Source organism: Bactrocera neohumeralis, chromosome 5 (genome assembly GCF_024586455.1).
Source record: "Bactrocera neohumeralis isolate Rockhampton chromosome 5, APGP_CSIRO_Bneo_wtdbg2-racon-allhic-juicebox.fasta_v2, whole genome shotgun sequence".
In the NCBI taxonomy this organism is placed as follows: Eukaryota; Metazoa; Arthropoda; class Insecta; order Diptera; family Tephritidae; genus Bactrocera; species Bactrocera neohumeralis.
The window spans coordinates 17,613,350-17,638,856 of record NC_065922.1 but is presented as its reverse complement, the minus strand read 5'-3'; the positions used below and the strand labels follow the sequence as shown (position 1 = coordinate 17,638,856).

Below are 25,507 nucleotides of genomic sequence, written 5' to 3'. Positions count from 1 at the left end.
AAATTATTATACTCTATATTCAAACAGTTTTCTACTAAACTATTAACAACATTTCAATGCAAAACCGGCCTACTGGAAGTAAAAATGCAAATTGAATGGATTATTAATGTCTTCAAATTATTTTCTTCTCCGAAATAACATATGTTTGTTTGAGTGCGTAAAACTGGTTTGAATCGATATAAAATTTTTTAATAATACATTTCATTTGCATTTAAATACGAAATAACAGCTTGCAGTCTATTGAAAAACAAGTTTTTTTTTTATAAAAAGCTTTATCAATTTGTAGTCATGCATATACATACACATGTATATTAAATTAAGTTTACTGCCTTACAAGTATTTAGTAACAACCTTAAACAAAGGGCTTAACCAAAGAGGCTTCAAATATTTGCATAAATTACACATTAAATTGCGCCAGCGAAATACCAAATCAACAGAAACGAAATCAAAACAAATGTTTGTCTATTTCCTTTTTGTTACACTGTTTGTTTTCGTTTTGCATGGTTATGGTTTTAACTGTCGGCTTCAAATTCGAAGCAAAAAAAATGAAATAACGAAAAAAGCAATAATAATAATAATAGTAATTATGTGTATGAGGATGATAAATCACTCAAATCAGCGCCAACTTAATTTCGTGAGTGCGCCCGTGGGTGAACCGGTTATTAGAAGCGGTGATCTGCAGTTCATAGACAGCTGCTCGAATTGTAAATCGCTTCAACTGCAGCACACAGCTGAGCTTCTTCCTCATTATTCAATGTTCGAATGTGATCAAATGGGTCGGGCAATATGTGCAAATGTATTTCCTCAAATTTACCTCTGTGAATAGTAATTTTTGCCATTATCCCGATTGATTAAGCTATATTTTATTTATCTTTTAACCAGGCGAGTTTTATGGCTTGCCATCAAATCAGCTTTATTTTGCATGCCTAAAGCGATTGGCGTGACGAGGTGAATAAATTTGCTGTGAAATCAATTTGGACTGCAGCTATTTATGACTGTTGGGCATTTGTAAAGAAAAATATATACATACATACATAATTGTGTGCAAGTTACATGCAGTGCTTATCAAAATTGATGAAACGCATCTAGGACAGTTTTAAAATTACTTATACGTAATGTGGACCAACCCTCAAGCTTGACTGGAATATTGATACCCAAAATGGATTAAACTAACTGTGAATGTACATATGTATGTATGTTCATATATAAATGCTTTAATCGTAATTTATAACCTACGGTGGTCCAGTTAAAGGTGCCGCATATTTTTTGTAAGATATTTTTTAGATAGTCAAGGTCTAAAGCTCTAAACCTTTTTTTTTTTATAAAAAGTATGTATTAGGTACATACTAGTATTATGATAAATTTGTTGTTGTAATATAAAAAACGTTTCATATGTTACCTTACATACTTTGGATGCTGTTGACATCCGTGCTCATTCATAGCCGTCAATAACTAATTTCCGGTTGTGCTGTAATACAGGAAACAATTGAAGACAAGGTTATATTTTGGGCTTGAAATTGTCCTTAGAATAAATACATACATATATATGTAGTTCCATAAATACTCGAAACAGTTTTTTGGAGCTAGGCTCAACTTTCTGTGCAGTGGAAATTTTTAAAGATACCTGAATGACTTTAAAAAGTTATGTACTAATATTCAAAACAAAATTTGTATGCGTAAATCTGGCTCATGGTCTGTAATGATGACTTAACATTTTTTTGCATCAGTTAGGTCAAATGATTTTTAATGCAAAATTTCACGTCAGCCTAGGCCCTTCTCAAATCTAAGCTTAGCCGCTGATTTTATGCAGTTTTATACCCACGCAAGAAGCTGCGTAGAGTACAGTATATAATTTTTTCATCTGAATATTATTTTTAAAACTATCCAAATAATAAGGTTCACTCCTTAGGAAATGACGGCATAGAAGTCAAATTGTTTGGAAGAACGTAACAAACGTAAATAGTTATTTTTTTTATCAGTCCGGGTCATTTTTGATCAGATGGTACATATCACACATTACGCAAATTATAACACCTTAGGTGTAATTTAGGCCTGCATTTTCAGTCAAAACATTGAAACCGATTACAAAAACATTTTCCGTAATGTCTATTCTTGAAAATGTTTAATTGGGTCCAGTTTTGAAACAGGTTGGTTTTATTTATGATGAAAATTTCTTATGATTTTGAATAATTCTTACTAAAAGTTGATCTATTTCGACTAATTTTTTAATGAAAAAAAATACAGAAACTCTTCTTTGGCACTTATTTTTTGAAGATTATTTCTTTCAAATGTTGGGCGCAGTCATACGGTGTGATATCACACGATCTTGGTGGCCAATCGACCGGCCCAAAACGTGAAATTATCTGCTCGCCGAAGGGTTCTCTCGATATATCCATTGATTGATGCGATGTGTGGAAAGTGGCGCCGTTTTGTTGAAACCAAATGCTGCTGAGATCTCGAGCTTCAATTTCCGGCAACAAATAGTCGGTTATAGCGATAACGGTCGTCATTGACGGTTACGTTCTCAGCGGCATCATTTTTGAAGAAATATGGACAAATGATTCCTCCGGCCCACAAACCACACCAAACCGTTATTTTTTCTGGATGAAATGGCAGCTCTTGAATTTCTTTAGGTTGCTCTTTGTTCCAAATGTGGCAATTTTGCTTGTTTACTTACCTATTGGGCCAGAAATGGGTTTCATAGCTAAACAAAATTTGACTCGAAAACGTCGTAGCTTCTTGGAACTTTTCAAGAGCCTATAGAGCAAAGTGATGGCGCTTGAGAAGGTCGAGCGCCAAGTCGTTCCATACGTAAGTACGCACGCCGAATCGACCCTGCAGGGTCTTCGTGTACACTCTCAGCTACGCCTGCTATATTTTCTTCACTGCGTGCTGGACGTGGTCTATTCGGTCGAATATTATCCCATCATGGGTCTCAAGATGGGTGGATATGTTGACCATAAATTGAGCGAAGCACATTCTTTACAGAACGTGAATTTTCGTAATAAAGTTGAACGATTTGTAAACGTTGTTCAGGCGCAAAAGTCTTTCCACGATGACATGCCAAACAATACTGAACAAAAATAACATGACATCTTGCCACGATTCACGTGTGATCTGTCAAAAAAAGGCTATTGATAAAAGTACCTCTACTTGGATAACTCGTTATAATTCTCTTGTAGTCTCTCATGCAAACAGATATATTGAAAATTTTATGGTTTTACCGGGTTTTAAAAATTAGCAAAAACTCGCAGATTTGAATTCTACTTTACGCTCCGAGTTTAATATTTCGACCAACCGGGAAATGAATAGAAAAATTTCACCAAACAAAACGATGTGGGCTAAGTTTTGAGAATCTTACAAGAACTTCTTCTGCAGTACCCTCAATGTTATGAAGCGTATGCGTGTGCAACTACAGGCCCATCAATCTATCTTAAAGCTTGTTCATCCTCAGCCACGTTTTCAAGCGGCGGAGTGTCGAAAAAGAGCGTTCAGAGCTCACATTCAACACAGGAATATGTAGAAAATGCGAAGAAAACTATGTATGAATAAATGGATCGCAGCTCTTGAACGTTTCCAATGCAGTAGTCGGTAATTTGTTGTCTTTTGACTTTCTCCTGTACCCCCAATGACAAGTTTACCTTTGAGCTTCAATTCAATCCAATCATCCAATACTTTTCTAGAAAAGTGCTTCTTTAAATCCCCCTATTTCCCCTCTCTGAATCCGCCAATGCATATATTGTACTTGATGGAATACTGTTTTTAAACATGCCAAGCTGATGAAATTTTCAGTACTACCCGAATTTAGCACCGCCTTACATGCAGCTTTTATTCAACCATGACATTAGGTTTTTGGCGCCTCTTTAATTAACACCAATTAAATACATTCAATGAGTTGTATCAAAAATCTCTGCAAATTTGTACACACACGTCTAATTACTTACGTAATCAATTATAGCAATGGATTACTGAATCGACATCAATACACGCAGGCATTTATTTGTTTTACTTGGCTATGAAGACACTTCAACACTGTGCTTCATTAAATGATAAGAGTTGTAGATATGCATATAAATAAATACTCAAAGTTGCTTTTGCAAAATTTTTTATTTCGTCGAAAGTAGCCCAAAGAGTGATCCTACTCTTTGTAGCGAAAACACTTTCACATTTTAGCGTTTACTCTATTACGACAGGTTATGACGTCTTACTATTTAGACTCAAAGCATCGTTGGCAACAGAGAATTACTCGAAGCAGGTTTGACTAGGACAACGACTTGACCAGGTGTTGGCGGTGAGTGGATCAGGTGTGCGAATGTTTGTGTGTGTGTGTGTGTGTGTGGATGTTGAGCACAATAGAAAAAAGGTATCTATTACTACATTTCGTAACCAAACTCGAAATGCGGATGCAACGTAAGTCCTTCTATGACATGGCGTAACGCGCACGTATCGTCTCTCCTTAGACAGTGTGCTACCAGTGTGTGGAAAAGTGTAAAAGGCTTTCGTGGCAGAGTGAATGCACAGCTTGTGGTCATAAAAGCGTCTTCGTACTATAAATAACGCACCAGTCGTCTGAAAGCCTTTCACGAGGCGGTTGCTTAAGTATTTCTAGGTTATCCACATACACAGAGAGCTTGAACTAGAATTTTTTTAATGAATAACTGCATAATAATCTAATCTAGGCTAAATTATGCCACAATTTTTGAGTTGCCTGCTTAGGTTATACTTCTATTGAGGTATCAGGAATATGTAAACCTAACTTTGATCGTTGTAGGAATCTTTTCAGTGGAGTTTTCATGCTCGAAATATGCTCGCAGCTTTGTGAACGCCGAACGTTTCAGTTATAAATTTAAATATGAACGCGCTGCACGAGTTTTGCACGAACCCAACATCCGTTGCATGGCAGTCACGCACTAAATGAATTTGCTGATCCCACTTAAGACTAGACAACAACAACTTTGTTTGGCCGCCTTCACTTGGGCTGTTATTATTTTTCAACTCAACTAGTAGAAGAGGCAGCCGGTACTCTTCTGGCCCTGGCGGCGTCTGACTTAATTACAACAAACATTTCATTCCTGACCTACAAAATGTTATTAATACCGGTTGTGTGCGGCTCGGTTGCGCCATCGATATTAATTAAGTAATCAAATGCCTATAGATGCTAACTGAGTCTAAATTATATTAAATTTTCACTTTTATTTTTAATTTTTATTTTATTTTATATTTGTATTATATCTTGCTCAACTAATGGTTGTTAACAACAATTTGTTGTTTTTGTTAAAAATCGTATAATATTAGGAGATGCGCGAGTAGTATTGAAAATTAAAGCCTAGTATCGGCGCTAATTACTCGAAGCATAAAAAAATAGGAAAAAGGTGAAATAAAATGAGAAAAGCGAAACACAAAAATAAAAACAAAAGACTGATATTGCTTCCTAATTCATAAATTTCATACATCAGCGAAATTATAAACATTTTTAAGGGGGGCTTGAGAGTAAACTCTTATTGTGTGAAGCAAGTCCATACATACATACATTTATAGAAAGACGCTGAGAGTTTCAATAACCCAGTGAAGCAGCTGATTGTTACTAAAAATTTAAATCTAAAAATTTCGAATTTTTTACCTTGGAAACTGTCCACGAAGTTTGACTCAGAAGGAAACGTTGCAGATCACATAAAATAGATAGATCACATATGTATGTGAAAGATCAGCGTGAAGAGCTGTGTCGATTTAGCCATGTCCGTCCGTTGTCTATGTATGTATACGTGAACTTCTTCTACTTTATTGGCATAGACACCGCTTACGCTGTTATAGCCGAGTTGATAACATTGCGCCAGTCGTTCTTCCTTTTTCGCTGTTTTGCATCAATTGGAGATTCCAAGTGTAGCCAGGTTCTTCTCTAATGAAGTGGAAGTTTCCTTTTCCTCTACTTCCCTCCGCGGGTACTGTGTCGAATACCCTCAGAACTTAGAATTATCTACGACTTCGAAGTTATGACTGTCAACAGTGACGTGAGAGACGCGTCGCGAGTGCGACGACTGTTTGTTTGATGACAGGAGATATTTCGTCTTGCCCTCGTTCACTACCAGACCCATTTGCTTTGCTTCCTTATCCAGTCTGAAGCCTCTTTTGATATCGAACGGCTCGGAAAGGTCCTTCCCGAACCTGACAGAGTTTTTGGTATTGCTCAACGTCAGCTTACACAGCCATATTAGTTTTGGGGGATTTCGACATCAAAGGGGGGCAGGGGGGTTGTTTCTCTCAACCAAAACTATTTTCTTCCTTTCATTAGGGGTCGTTTCTGGTCATTCTCAAGTGAATGGCGCTCAGGGAGCTTTCCTTACTTGCGTGAACTTCTAGACATGACTCCATCCGTCGACGTGAACTAGTCCCTCAATTTTTTGAGATCTCGCTCTAAAATTTAACATCGTCCTTTTCTTCAAAGATCTGCTTATTTGTCGTAACCGCAAAATTGGACCTATAGCTGCCATAAAAACGATGAAAATTAAGTTCTTGAACTTGAACTTTTTATTTGTGAAGGTTATTTTAGATTCGGTGGAACCGGTGTTAACGTTGTTTCTTAATTTCGTCAAATTTTTAAGTGTCTTAAGGTAAAAATACATTTTTTAATGAAAAGAAATTGGGGTTGTTATTGTACCGTCAACAAATAGTGCGTTGAATTTTTTGTGTGGAAGAACCCCTACATGTATGTTAAGTTTTGAAGCTGATCACTGTTACACATATCACTGGATAAAACAGTAGAAAAACGGCGCCTTAGTCTCGCCAACTTCTAGTTATGGACCCAGAGTTCATCTTGCTTTTTAAGTTAAATTAAGCCGGAACTAAGCCGCACGACAATGTTCACACAAATTCCACTTGATCTGTAAAAACACGGGTAATTTGTATTGTAAATATTTGCAGGTACGAATATCAACCAAGAGACCTTCCCGTATCGACGGAACGGTTTGGGTTAAATCCAGATAGGCGTCGTGGCTGAATCACAGGGATTCCACTTGAAGTATAGAAACGCGCCATCTTTGTCTTTGTCTTTTTAAAATGTGTTCGTATAAAACAAGAGATTCAGACGACTCCAATTGATTAAGGATCGAGAGATCTTCATGTACCGACGAAGCCCTCGGCGTTTTTGTCGCGTTAAATAACAATTTCAGTCAATTCGTCCGATTCTTCGAAGGCTTGACAATCAAGATGTTCTAACTTTTGTCTAGAGAAAGTTCTTGGCTATACGGTGTGGTTTTACTTTAATTATGAGCTCCTGCAAGGAGAAAGTTCGATTAAAGAAACTTCAATGAAATTTTTTTACTCACGAGGTTATGTATTTGGGAAATATGAAAAGCAGCTTGTATGTCCATTCCATGCACCATGCGTTGATGTATTGGTTAGTGCATCGTCTTAAGTTGTTTTTGTTTTAAAAAAACGGGTATTTGTTAATCATACTATCAGGCATTCGGTGAGGCCAGACACCAAAAGTTTGTTGAGGGTGAACGCGAATCACGACAGAAAGCGAAATTATTGTACACGCATACAAATGTATGTACAACGATGTACATAAATGCAAGCAGTTTGTTTGAGTATGTTACAACGGTACTAAAATAATAACATTAAATGCAAGTTTGTTGTATTTTACAGCTAACGGCGATGACGCTTGTAAAAATGCCCACAAGCATCAGGGAAGTGTTGCAGTCGAATAGATGTTCATATGTATGAAAAGTATACTCTATACTAATGTATAGTATGTATGTGTGTATGTAGATATATGACTTGGAGGCTGCTCATCGGTGCACACCGCTTAGCACCTATAAACTATGGTAGCTAGATGGTGTCAAGAGGCACTATGTAAGCATTTGTAGGTATATGCATATGTATGTATTCATGTATGTTTGTATGGGTTAGTGCACAAAAATTGTATGTTGGCTAGTAAATTGCTTAGACGCCTAGCATTTTGTATATTAATTAATGTAACTTTTTGTTGTTGTTAAAAATGTGTATACCCCGAACAGGGTAAATTAAATTTGTAACAGCCAGAAGGAAATGTCGGAGGACCTATAGAATGTATACATATGTATATAAACTATTAGTGTGATAAGCTGAGTCGAATTCACCTTGCCCATCTGCCTTTCGTTCTTTCGGTATATGTACATATATGCGCACTAGTCCCTCAGTTTTGGAGATATCGTTCTGAAATATTGCGTATGTTTTTTTCTCCAAAAGAAGCTGCTCATATGTCGGAACTGCCGATAACGGACCCCTATAGCATAATGCTGCCATACAAACTGACGGATCAAAATCAAGTTCTTGTATGAAAAACTTTTTTAGTTGACAAGATATCTTCACGAAATTTGGGATAGGTAATTCCCCAAAGTAACTGAACAATCTCAGAAGAAATTGTTCCGATCGGATCACTATAGCATATAGCTGCCATACAAACTGACCGATCAAAATCAAGTTCTTGCATGGAAAACTTTTTAGTTGACAAAATATCTTTACCAAATTCGGCACGGATTATTTTCCAAGGCAACCCTACAACCTGCGAACAAATTGTTCAGATCGGACAACTACAACGAGTAGCTGCCATACAAACTGACAATCAAATTCAGTACACAGATCCTTTCATACCATTCTATGCTATAGAAAATGTACCTGTGAAGGGTGTTTTAGCTTTTTTTCTAATTTTCTTTTTTATTTGCTTGCACATTGCATAATTCGTTAATGACAGCGACAATAGCAAAAACAATAAAAGTGCAATTAATAAATGCTTTGTTTAGCTGCCAAATCGGATGGGAATTGTACGCAGAATCATTAAAATCCTAATGAAAGTGAAATTAAGAAGGAAAAAGGCGCTGAAATGTTAAAAATACATACCATATAATTACTAGCGGCTATGTATGTATGTATGTATGTTTGCATTTCAAAAGCATAAACAAATCTCATGCATGAATAGTGTTTTGTAGACGTGAGGCGACGTCGTTACAACGCCCAACAGCAACAATATTAGCATTAGCTTAACATCATCATAATTATTATCAACCGCAGCTGCGCTTTACTGACCAACAGCCGCAGTAGCCGGTTTTTTTGTGTTTAGTCATCTTAAAATTCAGTTATTATATTTACCAACTTCTTCTACTCGCTTAGCATGCAAATCAACGGAAGTTTGTGCCCTACTGCTACCATACTGCTAAGCGCATCTTTACAGCTGTTGTTGTTGCATGTCGCATGTCGCACGCTCGACGTTGCTGCGCGGCCAACTTTACGTGGTTTTCGCATATAAAGCCGTTCGTTGCAACGGTTAGAGCATCAGTTGTTGATTGACTCTCTCGACTTACATATCTCTTAAACATAGAGACAACAACATGAAGGTGTGTACCGTTAACAGGATTAATTGGATTACAACATATAGCAGTGTCAAGCTGCATTCCTTCAAAACGGATAACTAACAATAAATCTCTCTAATTTTCCTTAGGTATTTGTGTGTTTATTGGCAGTTTGTGCCATTGCGAATGCAGGCATTATTGGCGGCGGCGGCGGCGGCGGTGGTTGGTCCAGCGGCGGAGGCGGTGGTGGCGGCTGGTCCAGCGGCGGCGGCGGCGGTGGCGGCGGCAGTGTCAAGATTGTGAAGATCATTGATGCTGGTTCCGGCGGCCATGGTGGCGGCGGCGGCGGTGGTGGTTGGTCAAGTGGTGGAGGCGGCGGTGGCGGCTGGTCTGGTGGTGGTGGCGGCGGCGGTGCCGATGTCAAGATCATCAAAGTCATCTCACATGGTGGTGGTGGCGGCGGCGGCGGCGGCGGTTGGTCTAGCGGTGGTGGTGGTGGCGGTTGGTCCAGCGGCGGCGGCGGTGGCGGCTGGTCTAGCGGTGGTGGTGGCGGCGGCGGCTCCGTCAAGATCATTAAGGTCATCTCGGAAGGAGGTAGCGGCGGCGGCGGCGGCGGCGGTTGGTCCAGCGGTGGCGGCGGTGGTTGGTCTAGCGGTGGTGGTGGTTGGTAAATTGCCAATCAACACAAACAAAAAGCTAACCTCCTTGTGATATGCATCAAGCCAATAGTGTTCAAATTCATCGTAAACGTTACAACAAAATTTTGCAATTCTCGTTGCAACACATGCCCTGCCATAAACATACCTAATCATCCACCATCTGGCAGCAACCTAAAAATCATCAAAGCGCAACTTTGCAGACCGTTTTGGAAATCTTCAACGCTGAATTGTATTGCCAAGAGTCACCGTCTACCAGTATGTCTTTTTAAAATACTCATAAGTGACTTGATGAATCTACCGACCTCTTACTACATATTTACATCTGTACACACAACTTTTGTACATAAATCCACTATTTTTTTTAGCAAAAAATAAAATAAACAAAAAATTACAATATAGTTAAAAAATACTCGTTTTTGCACATTATTTTTCGGCTAGATAAATAAGCATTATTGCGAGCCTTAAACATTGAACTTTGAGCTTTTACCTTTTTTCCAAATTTTGTGTGCTAACTAGCCAGATTATTTACAAAATTAACAACAATAACATTAAAGCGCGATATGTAGCTTCGCTGCTCCCACATTAGTCGGGTCTACGTGACCGGAACTAAATTGAATTTTTATACGGCCAAGGATAGCCACTTCAAAAAAATCAAACAGCCATAATGGCAGACATTTTAATATTGTTAGTACTTTCAAAAATCATATTTTTGTCAAATCCCGTAAATTTTATGCTTCATTCGAATTTGATGCAATCGGATAATAAATAATTTGTGCAAAGCATATGTTTGTTTACTGTGGTTTTTGTCCTCTTTATGTCTGTTATGAAACGGTGATAAGCCGCAAAAAGTTGCTATGTTGACTTGTCAACAAAGCACAGTTATGAATGATTTAGCGTAATTCATATGTAATGAAAATAATTAAAGCGTTTTTCAGCGAAAATTCACCGGAAACTAAACCGAAATTACTTCCTCAAAAATTTAGCAGCGTAAGTTTTTCACATCAACACAGCTGTTAAATTTTTACAATGAAATTTCAACAATCTCTTCTGCAATTTGGCACTACTCACCGGCACTCTCAAGGAAAACAAACGTTCATTCATACATTTTACGCATTTGCATTGAATATGATTTTGAATATGCGCTGGATTTATGGAATCTCTAGTTTATGATATCGTCCGCTTGACGTTTATAACAACAAAGCAACGAAAATGTATAGGTACATACATATGTATGTATGTATATGCATTCGATTTATAAGCATTGTAAAGATGCGGGGCAGTCGCTATTGTTTGCATTTGGAGTTAATTTCATCATTGCCTTATCGTTTTTGCCACTCAATTAATTTAAAGTTGCTTTGTGGGTGCGTTACACGCTTCAGAGAAAAGTTATTATGGTTTTAATTGTGTTGGTGCATCAAATATAATGTTTTCATTAATTGTCTAATAAAAGAGTTGCACAATTTAAAAGTTTTGTGTATATTTAAAATAATCTTTCAACACATTCGTCTACATATTTTGTACATGCTTACGTACATATACCTACATACATACATTGATATGAATATAGAAAAAACAATTAACGCATAGGCATCACATGTGTTAATAATTTTGCTTCAATTCCAATTTATGTTACCTTGACTTCATTTCATGGCTTTGAGTAGTTCAATTGCGTTGTCTAAGTAGTTTAATGAGTGTTTTTACATAAAAACTGCACTACTTCTTACACTTAACGACATTCTCATAATAAAAAATTTATATAAAACATATGAATTCCACTTTTTCCGAATCAGTTGAGTTCTGCTTAAACTCAAAATATTGGGAACTGCTTTAATATCCGCTTAAGATATTGGGATGATTGTTTCCGGATATTACTATTTGAAAGGTTTGGTTTTATATTTTGACACACACATATATTTTTTGGAGACATGTTCACGGTAAGAATAACTTCTTCTTCTTCAAGAACAAATTCTATTAATTCAAATGTTTAAATGAAATTCCCCACCAATTTAAAAACATCGTAAATAGTCCTTATACTATATATCAAAACTGTCATTTGGGTACAAAGTTATAAGCAACTTTTACATTATATATATGTATACAATTGTTTAAGAGTACAATTATCATTAAACTGGAATAATGTGATTATTTTTTGATATTTAGGTAACACTTTTTAGACGCCAGTGTAGGGATAATCAGACTGTTTTACTAAAACACTGTCCTTTGAAGAAAAATTCTAACCTAATCTAAAATCCGTATTCATTGTTATGCCAGATTTTGCATATTAAAAATTACAACAAGTACAATTAATTCCATTATAAATAATAATATTGCTAACAATTGTAAAAAACTTTTTGTCCAACACTAATATCTATGCCTAAGCAACCCTGAACTGCGAAAAATGGCGGTCTGCTCTCCGATTTCACCACACCTTATCACACAAGCGTACTCGCTCTGCCTTAAGACAAAATTGTGGTTGTTAAAAGGCGACAACATGCTCTTCTACGAACAAGGTGCAAAGCATACCAATGAATAACACATACAAGAGCAATGAGAAAAAATCAAGTGTCATATCAATAGGAAAAGCAAGCAGCGCATAAAAAGAAAATTTCAGCTCCAATTGTAATACAAATTTCTTGCCCAACAATTAATTAAAAGTATTAGAATTGAAAGAAATTTATAAGTGTTAATTGGAGCTACATACTTAGCTAAAAAAAACCATTATTATATATAAGCGCTTCTCATGAATATAACTCGAGGGTAAGCACGTTCCAGCAGAGCCGTATTGAAAAAGTTTCGCTTTTTGCCGACGACGAAGTTCGAGTCGTCGACGGCCCTCCCAGAAAAAAAGTAATCTCAGTAAAAGGAGGAACTCTCAAAGCCAAAGGGTTGGTTTTCAATTGAAATTGCCAAGATAACTTGGTTAAAATTTTAGTTGGAACTAACCAAAATAGCGGCATATCGTTAACCAACGGAGTATTGGGAGAATCTAAAAAAAATTTGTAGACGTTTATTGCGGCGGCACAACGAAGACGAAGAGGAAAAAAATTGGGCGAAAACTTTGCATTGATGGTAATGCATGCTAGAAAACCGCAACGTGTGAACGATGGGTAAATTTATTATTTTATATTGCATGCATTTTACAGATAGCTTAGTAGCGAAAATCAAAAATTTAATAACTTTGCACCAGCGGTCAACTGAATACACATCGTATTTATAAGTACGATAACTCGATAATACACAACAATCTCTTAAAATGATTTGGTATCAGTGAGAAATTTTTTGCTGGCATTTTCATTTGTCCGTCATTCCCCTGCCATTCGTATGGCTTTGATTTCATTGTGTGCTTTGAGTTAATTTTTCCTTCCACCTTGTTTGATTATCTGCTATTTGTCTGGTTCACCAATTCGGAATTTGTCTTATGTTCGTGCTTTCGTTCTTTTCCAATTTCTTTGATGGAATATCATAAGGAGAAGAGGAAAAAAATGTCTGAATATTAAAATCGACTAAGAACTATTTGAAGTTTTCACAAATTTCTGCTTTGGAAAATTACAGAAAAATTGTTGTAAAGTTTTTGAAAAGATTTTGATACATTTTAATTCGAATTTGAGTGAAAAATATCGGGATGAAATGAGGAACTAATTATTAACATCTGACTCCGGGAATTTCTAATTGTACATAGTTGAAGAGTAGATATATCTATATGTATCTGTTCTGCCATTGCTGCTGCTACTTCTAGTGCTGCTGCACCTCTCCAATATAAACGCCGTCGTCTTTACCAGTGCTTAGTATTAGCCTTTGCTACATATTCCCTCATATGCGGTAATTATTTTCAACGATTTTCATTTTCTCCTTTATTTTTCTTACAAAAGAATAGTGTGGAATAGTTGCACATACATATGTATATTCTATACGTTAATTAACTTTTATGGATTACAAGATATATTCAAAAATGCAACAAAAACACCAGTTGAATTATAATAATGTCAAGGAATATGTTTTGTGAAATCCATAAATTGGCCACAGTGAAAATCTGACAAGCAAGTTGTGCACCATGCAACAGCAGATGTTGAATTTTGTCTTATAAATTTGATTATTTAATACATTTAAGGAATATATTCCAAGCATTGATTTAACGAGTACTAGAGAAAAAGTTGTATTCGGTGGCACCGAAGCTATAATTCTCTTTACAAATATTGTCCATCAGAATTGTTTGGCAGCTATATGCTGTATTGGTCCGATCTGCACAATTTATATGGAGATTGTACCCATGCCTTAAGCAATAACATGTAAAGTATCTTGGCAAATAGCAAGTTTTCGATACAAGGATTTGATTTGATCGTTCAGTTTGTATAACAGCTATATGCTATAGTGGTCCGATATGCATTATAAAAATATGCATTCTACGAAAGTAGGTGAACGTGTGGTATCAAAACAAGTCTACTTCCCGACAAGGGCTTGCTCTTAGGAGGCGTCTCTGAAACTATTTGAGGAATGACAATTATTAATTTTTCCAACTTGTTTACCCTCCTCTAACTAAGTGTTTTTTACTTACTAACTTACATGCTTAATTGAAATTAATATATATTTATATTCTTTCAGCTACTTTGAGAAGCATCAGTCTCATTCGTATCAGGTGAGTGTTTAAACAAATTGCAATTATTTTAAGAGTATTAATGACAAACATACTGCATATCCATCTTTATGTTGCCCCGACTATATTAATGGATGCGATTATATAAAGTTTTATATTCTAGAATTTGAAGTAACTAGTATATTAGAAAAAATATTGTTTTTATGCTGTTTTGCAAATTTCTTTTTACTGTGCTTGTGTCTTAGAACTACATATTTTAGTAAATATTTTTGTGAATTTAAAACTTAACTTTTCGTTAAAAAGTGTTTAGTTATAATTTTTGATAAAGAGTATTTATTTGTAACCAATTGACGCCGGAAATATGTTATTTCTAAGAATCATTGTCATACAGTTAATTAATTTTGGTTTACAACTCTTTTTGTGTCAAAATTTAAATGGTAGAACATACTGACTTGTGTTCCTTGCTTTAATTTTTTTAAAATAACCAACTTCTTTGCTTAACATTATAATAACTATACCATGATATATAAAACCTTTTGTGTTTCGTTGCTCATTGTATGTGCGCATATTTTCAACAATTTTTTTTTTAATAATTTCTTCTCTAACTGCAAACATTTACAAACTGCATCGGTCTTCTCGTTAACTGTCGTGTACACCACAACCAAGCAGCAAATCATCTCAGCATACAATATGAAAGTCCTCCTTCGTTGTAATCACTAACAAAAACACTAAGCACATACAATTAATAATCAAGGATAAACAGTAAAAAAGGAAAATAATATTAAAAAAATACAACTTGTTGTATTTTTTCGCGTCTAAAACGCCAAAAATGTCTAGAAAAAGAAATGCAACCAATTGTAAGTCTGTATCATCTACGAATCCTACAACATAACAAACCGACAAATAACCTCTCTCACAATTGTGTGTTCCATTAACTCAAGGCAACTCATTTCGCTTCGCGTTAGTCAAGTAATAAAACACAAAAAATTGAAAACTAACAAAGGAAAAAATACACCATTATTTAAATATATGTAAATCGTTAACATCATTTTAAAGTGCAAAGTTGAAAATTGTTTTTAGACAGAAAAAAATGGAAACTTCGACGCATCTTAATTGTTGCATCATCGCTTAGAAAATTACAAATTGAAAATAAAAAAAGATTAAAAAAAACGTTTTAAGTGTATATAAATCACTATCATCTTAGTGTCAGCTCTGCGAGACGCTTCCAACGATTCCTGAAGCGTTCTGTTAGTACTCACTCGTGAGATTCCACAGTTTATGACTACCACAAATAGTATCACAATAGATTTACCATTGGCACCCGGCTGTAACAAAAATGCTGCTGTCGGTCTGTGTCGCGTAGATGATGTAAGTAGAAGTGCGCCGGTCGTGGGCGTGCGCTGCGCATGCGCTTATCCACTTGAAAAACGTATGCACAGTAGCGTCACATGGCACCAACAATTACTGTAGATAACTTAAATACACTCGTTTCACACAAAACCAAAAAAAAAAAAATCATTAAAAGCGAAATTTGTGTACACACTTGGCGACACGACACGGACCGACAGGTCAGATGATGCAGAGTATTTCGACAAAGATATTTTGAATGTTATTAAGTAAAAAAACAGCTTATTCATGTCCTGTCGCTAAGTGTAATCTGTGGGCTGATGCCGTTTTTTTTTCTTTTCAACCTGTAAGGTGTTTAATTAATGGAATTTCAAAATTTTAAATTGTATTTTTATTGTACACAACATTATTTCTTTTATTGGCTTATACATTTTATATGCATTGGCATTTCTGCAAATGTGGCAACTAATTTTCTTGATGTTGTGTGTGTATTTCTTTTCCCATGAATACATAGTAGATCAGCACCTCATTTAGTTCTTACAATACTTTGTCCATTTATTGTTTAATGATTTCAAAAATTTTACTCTTCCTTTACAGAGTTCCAAGTACAGTTCAAAGCGCGATTATGAACGCGATCGCTCATCAAACTATCGCGATCGCGATCTGTCGCCAGCTGGCGGTGGTCCATTGAATAATGGTGAGTGCCAAAAAAATTCGTCTTTTAAAATAGTAAATAATGTTTTTTTTACATTTCGTTTACAGTTTCGCAAAGATTATCGCAAACTGCTATGAATAATGGTAACAGCGCATCGTATCGCTCACAATCACCTGAAGTAGATTCACCATCGTCAAGAGGGCACGGTTCGCACGATATACGCGATCGTGATCATCGTGGTAGCGATCGTTTCAGTTATATGCAAAAAATGAGGGATCGTGATCGCGATGTCTATAAAAAGGATAAATATTCTACAGGTGAGTTTAAAGTCACGTTTACCAGAGTTACAATCAAAGTGGTTATGATAATGAAAGCTTTCACGGGAACTTACAGTAAAAGTGTGCCTCTCTCTCCTCTTCGTTTATATTTTTCGAATTGTACTTCAATGAAAGCAATGAAATTGAGTCTTCGTGATTTAGGAGAGGGCAAAATAGATCTACAGTCGTGATGCATTCCTCGTTTATTAATCAATCAATCAATGAATCAATGAAACAAATTATTTAATTCGTTCCTACTAGGTTTGTTACAGTGTTTTGTTAACCAAGGCAGAATTTTACCTTGTTTTCAGTTAACCTTCACTTTACACTATTCTTTGTCCAATTGGATTGAGAAATAACCGATATTCGTGTTTCCTCACTTCTCATAAACTAACCTCTTCAGACAACTGAGAAATCTAATTGGAAACAATTAGAATGTGTAGGTGATAATTTTTAGATAGTCAACCCAGATATACCCAGAAAAGAGTGCTTTATAAACACAATCAGGCAAAGGCATTTAATAAAAGAGCTCGAGTCTAAATATACTATCGAGTCTAGATAAAATGGCATTTTCATAATGTAGTGAGGTAAACTATCCATAGTCTCCGTTTGATATTATCTTTTCTATTGCTTTCCAAAATCGCCTTAACCCCTCCGTTCCCGGTCAAAATCTTCAAGCTTAACAGCATTCACCATAATTATTTGGGGTATGTTTTAAACAATAACAATAAGATCTTGAAAAATTGTTTTTAAATGTCACTGTCAAAAGAAAGATCAGCTGATAATGGGTATAAAATGATATAACCTATAAGGCAATGCTTGTGATACCCAAAAAGAGAATATTTTCGAAGAAAATGTATTAAATATATGTGAAAAATATGCAGACAAACTGAAGTAATTAAATTGTAAAATTTTCCAGTACGAATTTTTATTCTTCCATAAAATACTAAGTCAGAAATATTCGCGAAACAAAATGAATCTTCATAAACCTTTATTATAGTTGTACAATATTAAGAGAGACACATGCTTCCAAACTATTCGTCTAAAAAGTATTATTTATTAAAATCTTCATACTTTTTCTCTTAATTTGCAGATAAACGCGATAGACGGGGCGGTGGCAGTGGTGGTGGTAACGATCGTGATTCAGAATCGCATCGCACCAATCATGATAGGTTGGATCGCCGCGGCGGTGGCAGCGGTAGTGGAAGTGGAGCAAAGCTTTGTTCTTCCAGTAGCGGCGACAAGCGTTCCGGCTCGACAGATCGTGACCGAGACCGCGATCGTGATCGTGGCGATTTGAGAGATAGTAAACGTGAGCGTGGCTCCGAACGAGATCGTGATAGAGAACGTGACCGCGATAGAGATCGTGATAGAGATCGCAGTGATCGTGGTGGAGGTGGCGGCGATCGTGAACGCGATCGAGGAGGTGGTGGAGGCAGTGGTGGCGGTGAACGCAGCGATCGGGGCGAACGTGTGGCAAGATGTGGCGATTGGAGTGAACATGTCAGTTCATCTGGTGAGTTTTAATGGAGGCTGAGTATTTATTGAAATCTAATTTATTTATTTGGATTACAGGAAAAATGTATTATTACAACTGCAAAACTGAAATCTCACAATGGGAGAAACCAAAGGAATGGATTGAACGAGAACGGTATGAGTTTTGTGACTTCAATGCACAAAATAAATATTTTAGTTTCCTAATTACTATGTTTATAGAACACTGGCACGCGATCAACATAGGGAAAAAGATTACCGGGACAAAGACCGCGACAGAGATCGTGAGGATCGTTTTTGTAGATCAGGTGAGTGTAATTCCATCATTATTTGTCAATCGTGGCATGAAAAAAAGTATACAAATATATAATGATTTTGGTTTCTGCAGCTTACGCGAAACATTCCAGTTCTCGAGGAAACTCACGGCTGAGGTGGAATTATGAAAACGATGGCGGACCGCCAAGTCATCGAAGGCGTTTGGATGGTGATTTTCGCTATTTTCTGCTTAATTTTCATAATATTTTACTTTTAACTGTATTTATTTTTCAACGCAAGGTCGCATCGCTGAAAATCCCGATATGGACATAAGTCCCGGTGACTCCACGCCAACATCGGAGGCTAGCTATCCGCTGACCGGCGCGCCCACAGTTCATGGTATGGTGAATGTGCAACACAATGACCTATCAATTCCAACATCAACCGTTGGCCTGCCGAATGCATTACCGCGTTTAGCTTCGCATCCTAACGCCAGCACTGTTATGTCATCCTCCTCCTCCGCGTCCGCTTCTGCTGCAGCGGCCAATGCAGCAGCCGCTTCAATGCATTTTTCCGCGTCATCCGCGTCAGCGCATGGTTCGGGCGTTGTTGTAGGCGGAGCAACAATGTTGCCCGCCACTGGACTCGCCTCTGTGCCATCGAGTACAGGTGTACCAGTGATGGTTGCTGGTGTGCTGCAGACACAAAATAATAGTAATCATCGAAAAATGGATCCAGTGACAATGTTGCAACAGCAAGCGCATTTAGCGTCAACAACGTCGCCAAATGTGAGTTGAAGTTTGCATATACCTTTTTAGTCCATTAAAATGTAATATTTATTTGTAATATAAATCCCTATTAATCGGACAGGTGGATCATCATTTGAACTCGAATGCACCGGGACCGCCGAAATTGGGTACAAAGGAGCAACAGGAAATGATGATGAGCTCGCAACAGAAGGCGTTATTAATGCGACAGCAGCAACAGCAGGCGGCGTTACATCATCATCACCAACTTTCACAACATGGTGGCAACGAGGCGGTACATATGATGTCCAATACCGGCACTTCCATGGATGTTACCAATCATGCGGCCTCATCAGCGGTGATAGTTCTAAGGTAAATCGTTTGTTTATTGTTTAAACATCTTTCAATATTCATTATAATTTTTCTATATTCCATTATGCAGAGATAATTCGGTGAACTCGCCACACTACAATTTAGCCCATACACATGGCATGTCGCCAATGGGCTACAATACAAAGAGTCCTATCACGGGTGTTGGCGGCAGCGGTGGTGTTGTTCCTGTTACCGGTCACAGTAACAATGTGGGCGGTGGTGGCATAAATATGAGCTCCGGCATAAATGCTGGCTCATATGCCGCCTGTAACACACCGTACGGTTTAAAGACTGTCGAGGGTAGCAGTGGCGGTGTCATGAACTCGATTGGCAACAGCAACAATAGCATTCACTGTCCCTCATCTAGTTTAGCGAATGTCAGCGGAAACGCTGGCGGTAGTGGAGTTATTGGTATTCTGCCTGGCGAAGGACCACCGACGCCAACGCAAGAAATGGACCTTAATGTAGCGGCAATGGAACAGCAACAACGTAAACGTATGTATTTACATAAATAATGTATTTAATAATTTCAATGATTTTAATATACAAACTCCAACATAACCTTAAAATTTTTTGCCAACAGTGGAAAACACTTCATCCGCCTCGTTGAGCACACTACAAAGTTGTGTAGCGTCGTCTGTGCAAGCCGGTCGTTCACAGGGTCCAGAGATTTCACCGAAATTAGCAAAGTATTTTCGTGCTGATTTAATAACACATGTCACCAATTGGCCAGCTGATATCTTGGAGAAACAGGTAATGCAAGAGGTGCAGTAGTTTTACAAATTACACGCACATTACATTGCATTCACGCAAATTTTTCCTCTCCTACTATTTTACAGGCGCAAAAGTGTTCCGAAGAAACGCATTTGTATGGGGATTTACAGTGTACGAAAGTGTCGGCCGAGTTAAAATGTGCTAGAAGCTTAGTTAGAATAACTGAAATCACAGCAACACTACAAGAACAAAAGTAAGTTGGAAAATTCCCACACTTAACTATTATTTATTTTTATGTAGTGCGTTGTTTTATAAAATTGGGCACGACGGCGTAACAGCTCTGTGTTGTGGTTGATATGTAAACAGGCTTATTGGAAAAAATCTTACCAAAAGAAAGCAGGTCGTACTGGCTGTACATTATTGTTTGATGAGACAAACTGGTGCCATGCAGTTCCCTTATGTCCGCTATTGGCAGAACAATTTATAACGGTTTGACGTTTTAGGCACAATAACGTTTATAGGGATTAATTTTGCAGGCCAGAAAGCACTATTGAATCTTATATGTGAGGATTTAGTGGCAGTTTGCAAAGCGTGTAGCAGTCTTGCTCTCTGCTTGCTGCAATTTTCAACAGTGAGTAGTACCTATGTCGAGTTACTAATATCCCCAAAGATTATTTCGTATATAATTAAGGTTTCTGCATATTTCGCTATGATGAAGTCTGTGAAATAAGTCCACTGCACAGTCATAAGGGGCTAGCTGTTATAGAAGACGTACCTGTGCTGCCACAGTTTAAATCATAATAAGCAGAAAAACTTATTTTAAGACGGTATGGAGAGGATAGGTTAAAGTGCTAAAAGAGAAATGGAAATGCTGTTAAACTAAGATTATTTGAAAAAAGTTGCGCTCGAGTTGCTTTATATAGTATAATGTCTCTGTTACTCTTACTCTTTACTTCTATATATTTAAAACTTTTGTCAACATACTTATATGTATATATTAGGGTGTCCGTTATTTCCAAAGTTGTTTTGTTTTTATTGCAAACGACCACTTGAGTTTTAATTTTTGCTCTTAAGAAGGATATAACGTAAACAAGATTTTATTTTAAATTTAAGCATTTTGATCATTTTTATATAGTTTTTATCTCCCAAGCAAGTAAATCTACAACTTTAACATAATGATATTCTAATACAAAATTTTTATTTAATTAATTTTAATTTTTTCTATAAACATTTTCCTTTAAAAGTTATACGCTGTTAAAGATTTACATCAAATGTACTGTATTCATTCAGTACACCATGTCGTATAAGCAACACAATGTATAAGTCAATTGCATGAATTAACTTCGGGAAATTATTGACACCCGAATGTATATATAAATGGCAATATATGTCTCCCCAAAAGCAATATTGCTAGCTTTGCAGAGACTGTGTGACATTTAGCGTAATATTTGATATTAATACTTAGCTGAACTGTTTTTTTTTACCGATTTCCGCTTTTATTTTTTATTCTATCAATTATGTATCTATCTTCTATTACAGAATTATGTATCTTCGCCAACAAATTCGTCGAATAGAAGAATCAAAATCACAAAACTCATTTATGTCTGATGATCTTTAGCCAATATCAAATTTGTATTAAAAAGAGGAATTAATGCTAAAAATTCACACATAACCACATTCATAAGCGAAAATTCTCACCAAAAAAACGCCTACACGCCCCATTCAAAAAATATAAATAAAGAAAACACATAACAATAGCAATTGGCAACACTACACTAATATTTACAACTAGTAATCGAATGATAGTGAGTGTAGACGGCAGGTAACCAGCGTTCAAAGTAGTAGCAGCAGCAGCAACAACAGTAACAGCTGACAATGTGAGAATCAAGCGTGCGGTTAACAAAATTTGAAACAGCTTAGTATAAATAAAAAGGAATACAATTAAAATACAAACAAGATAAAATGAAAATCATAAAAACACATAAATAAAGCAAGTAATACAACAGGAAAAATCTACACAAAAAGTAATGAATAATTATAGTAATATTATGACTAGTAATTATAACTATTAATTTAATGATAAATAAAAAAATAGCTATAACAAAATGAGTGTGCAAGCCCATTTAAATCAAACCTACCACACAGTTCGCTAAGGATATAGGAGACAAAGATCGAATTGTATTTCAACGTGCTAATTAAGCGCTGGAAACCCATTGTAGCTTTCAGCTGCAAGTCGTGGCGTTGGCTTTGTATGAATTTCATTGCGTAAGGAATTTCATAATAAGTGCCACACGCATAGGGGCATATTTGAGCAACGGTGGTGGCTCGGGTGACCACCATAAAGGCGTTGGTTAGCGGCGTATAAATTTGAAAATTCAGCAGGTCTTAGCTTGTATATCAACAAAAAATCATTATAACATCAAGAAATGCCTTTTATACTTCATTAGCATACAGTTGTTTTTTGTTTGCAGTTTACAGCTAAACAGTTTTGCTATCTTCTAATTTATTATAAATAATAATTTCAAGTTAAATACTAGTTTAATATAATATATATTCTGTTATAATGAATTTTTTTTTGTAAACATATGCAATATATATAATTCACACACATGCACACACAATACTACATACAATAAAATACAGCAAACAGTTAACGTTGCAGGAGTAGAAGAAAGCCCCGAAGCAATTATTACTTTTTTTTAATTTACGATAATATTTTAGTTCTTTTTACTTTATTAACATTTAATGAATATTATAGATTTTACGTGATTGTGTAGATATATGTAAGCATATGCTATATTCAATATACTTATATTAATTGATAAAATTATATATATATATAACAAAAACAAAAAGAAACTGCAAAAAATAATCAAAATTAAATGTATTTTATTTTATTTGTGTTTTATTTGATTCACTTAAAGTTATTATTTTTTTAAGCAGTGCCTCTTATTATTTGTACAGTGAAACTATAATGGCGAAAATACTTTTTTAAAGCAACAACAAAATGTAAACCTGCAAAGGCATAACAATAAAGAACTGTCTTTATTTAATAATGGAAGTTCTATTACTTATATAATGGAGTTGCGGTCTGTATGCAACCTTTTTATTATATAAAGCGCATGGTTTACGTGTGAAAAGGTGCTGGCGTTGTGGAATACCAATATAGAGAGATTAGTGTTGTTTTTGTAGTGGCAGGAAATTAATCATGCATATTTTTGAGGAATGCTGACGATTTAAGCGTCCATGACCGGGTAAATATACGCTTTTGGTTACGTTAATCAGACTGCGCGTGGATAAAATGGTTGGTCTAACGATACGACACACACACCTACATATGTGCATATTCTTGTATAATTTATCAGCTCAGTTTACTTGGCATTACCTTATCTAACGACGATCGCCTGATAATTCTGACAGTGTGGCACAAAAGTAAACATTTTGAACAGGAACAGTTTTACAGTACCAAGGTGATCACTGGTTATTAATATCAATAAATTCCGCAACAGCTGGTTACCGGAACTGACCCGGTCTTATCTGGCCAAGGGATGTTATTTTTGTAATTAAGCCCATTTTCGTTCGGTAAGTAATAAGTAGTAATCCAAAACTGCACATACATATGTACATACATAAGTGGCGGCAACAGTGGGGAAGTACAGCCAATGGCAAGTATCGGGTTGAATTTGACACATTCTTACACAATACACTTGCACTCTCACTTAGACTCTATTTTAGTGCTTTTATATAATCACACTTTAGTCCCTGTTTTAAAAATAATACTAAAATTCAATTTGTTTTTAAATTCTCAAGAACTATCCAACCATATTTATTTATTTTCTTGACAGATAAAGCAGTTTTGTCAACAATTTGGTTTGTGTCTTGGCTTAAACAACAAATTGTGGTAATTACACATACAATTTCCGCTAGTTTGACAGCTCGCCATTTTGATTGCAGTTTACCGTTTGAGAAATAAAAATTCGCATTGCAATTCGTTGCTCCGCATCAAAATTGTGAATATATAATAATTTGTGTAATTTTATTGACTTTATTGCGTGCAAGTGCTTCCTCTACGTCGTCATCATGCAATTTAATTGTTAAATTTTGTGGAGACAACTGTTTAGTAGCTTCATTGAAGTATAAGTATACGTGCAGTTATTTGTTGGTGTGTCTTTTCAAACAAGCTCTTACATGTTAAGATTTTATTATATATGTTTTATAAGTGCTATATTTTAATGCAATAGCATGAGTTTCAAAATAAGGGAGTGATATTTCTTTGTATTCTGCAGGGAAGCTGAAATAAATTTGGATTAGTGAAGTGAAAAGCAAATGAGCAATAGTGAATATAGAAATATGCACAGCTGTTCTGTGTTTATGTACTTTGACAAGATTTTGATTTCGCTTGTAAATAATTTTCTTAACCCTGAAATTTAAAATTGCAGAGTTAAAAGTAAATATCCTTATTGCTAAATTATTAAAAATGTTCCGTAACGGAAATTAGGGTAATTAATAGAAGAGTGAAGAACTAAAAGCGTTGTTATCAATAATTTTTTAATTTACAAAAATTGAGCAAAAATTTTAAATGTTTTTAAAATTAATATTAATATCTGAAGCTTTAAATTTTTTAATTTAATATGTGCACTATTCAGTTGTATAGCATGCAAATTTTCCTCCGACATTGCAAAATGTTTTGCAAAGAGTGAAAATGCAATAGTAATGATAGTAAACAAATAAAATAAATATCTAATATCAAATGAAAATATGTGTATATGTATATATTTTTTTAATTTCGTAATATTAAATTAATGTGATGAAAATAAATATTCACATAAAACAAACATATTTTTTTAGTAAAAAATTTATTGGAGTGCTGCAGAAAAGTGGATAAATGCACACATGTTAAAGTGATGCTATTAAAAATAGTGGTATACCTAATTTGTAATGTAATGGAAAATATTGATTCATATATGAATTTGTGTCTTAATACTTTGACTTTACTTCTGGCCATCCGGCGAATTATATTTTCGCGATTTT

At 35.8% G+C, this 25,507-nt stretch overlaps 2 protein-coding genes and 1 long non-coding RNA gene across 11 annotated transcripts; all 3 read left to right on the top strand.

Annotated features, from left to right (window-relative positions):
- Positions 1–9,327: 9,327 nt before the first annotated feature.
- On the top strand, positions 9,328–10,394 carry LOC126758763 (loricrin-like). Its single transcript, XM_050473142.1, has 2 exons — positions 9,328–9,371; positions 9,476–10,394. The coding sequence occupies exons 1-2, from the start codon at positions 9,366–9,368 to the stop codon at positions 9,995–9,997; spliced, it is 528 nt and encodes a 175-aa protein (XP_050329099.1). The 5' UTR covers positions 9,328–9,365; the 3' UTR covers positions 9,998–10,394.
- A 2,144-nt stretch (positions 10,395–12,538) lies between these two features.
- On the top strand, positions 12,539–23,532 carry LOC126758039 (WW domain-containing adapter protein with coiled-coil homolog). Of its 9 annotated transcripts, none has more exons than XR_007666812.1 (17): positions 13,029–13,092; positions 14,585–14,618; positions 15,246–15,944; positions 16,521–16,620; positions 16,686–16,895; positions 17,989–18,411; positions 18,471–18,546; positions 18,612–18,697; positions 18,778–18,873; positions 18,945–19,432; positions 19,515–19,762; positions 19,833–20,257; positions 20,346–20,527; positions 20,602–20,729; positions 20,815–21,107; positions 21,168–21,303; positions 22,016–22,137. XR_007666812.1 is itself a non-coding variant. In XM_050472022.1 (15 exons), the coding sequence occupies exons 3-15, from the start codon at positions 15,855–15,857 to the stop codon at positions 22,092–22,094; spliced, it is 2,631 nt and encodes an 876-aa protein (XP_050327979.1). In that variant the 5' UTR covers positions 13,445–13,804; positions 14,585–14,618; positions 15,246–15,854; the 3' UTR covers positions 22,095–23,532. The 9 variants fall into 9 exon arrangements, 4 of the variants coding, with proteins under 4 accessions (XP_050327981.1, XP_050327982.1, XP_050327979.1 ...); XR_007666811.1 differs by lacking the exon at positions 13,029–13,092 and adding an exon at positions 13,443–13,804; XR_007666813.1 differs by lacking the exon at positions 13,029–13,092 and adding an exon at positions 13,444–13,804 and having other exon boundaries at positions 20,346–20,515.
- A 940-nt stretch (positions 23,533–24,472) lies between these two features.
- LOC126758464 (uncharacterized) lies at positions 24,473–25,237 on the top strand. Its single transcript, XR_007666854.1, has 3 exons — positions 24,473–24,638; positions 24,763–24,923; positions 25,123–25,237. It is a non-coding gene; the product is annotated as an uncharacterized LOC126758464 (long non-coding RNA).
- The last annotated feature ends 270 nt before the right edge of the window (positions 25,238–25,507 follow it).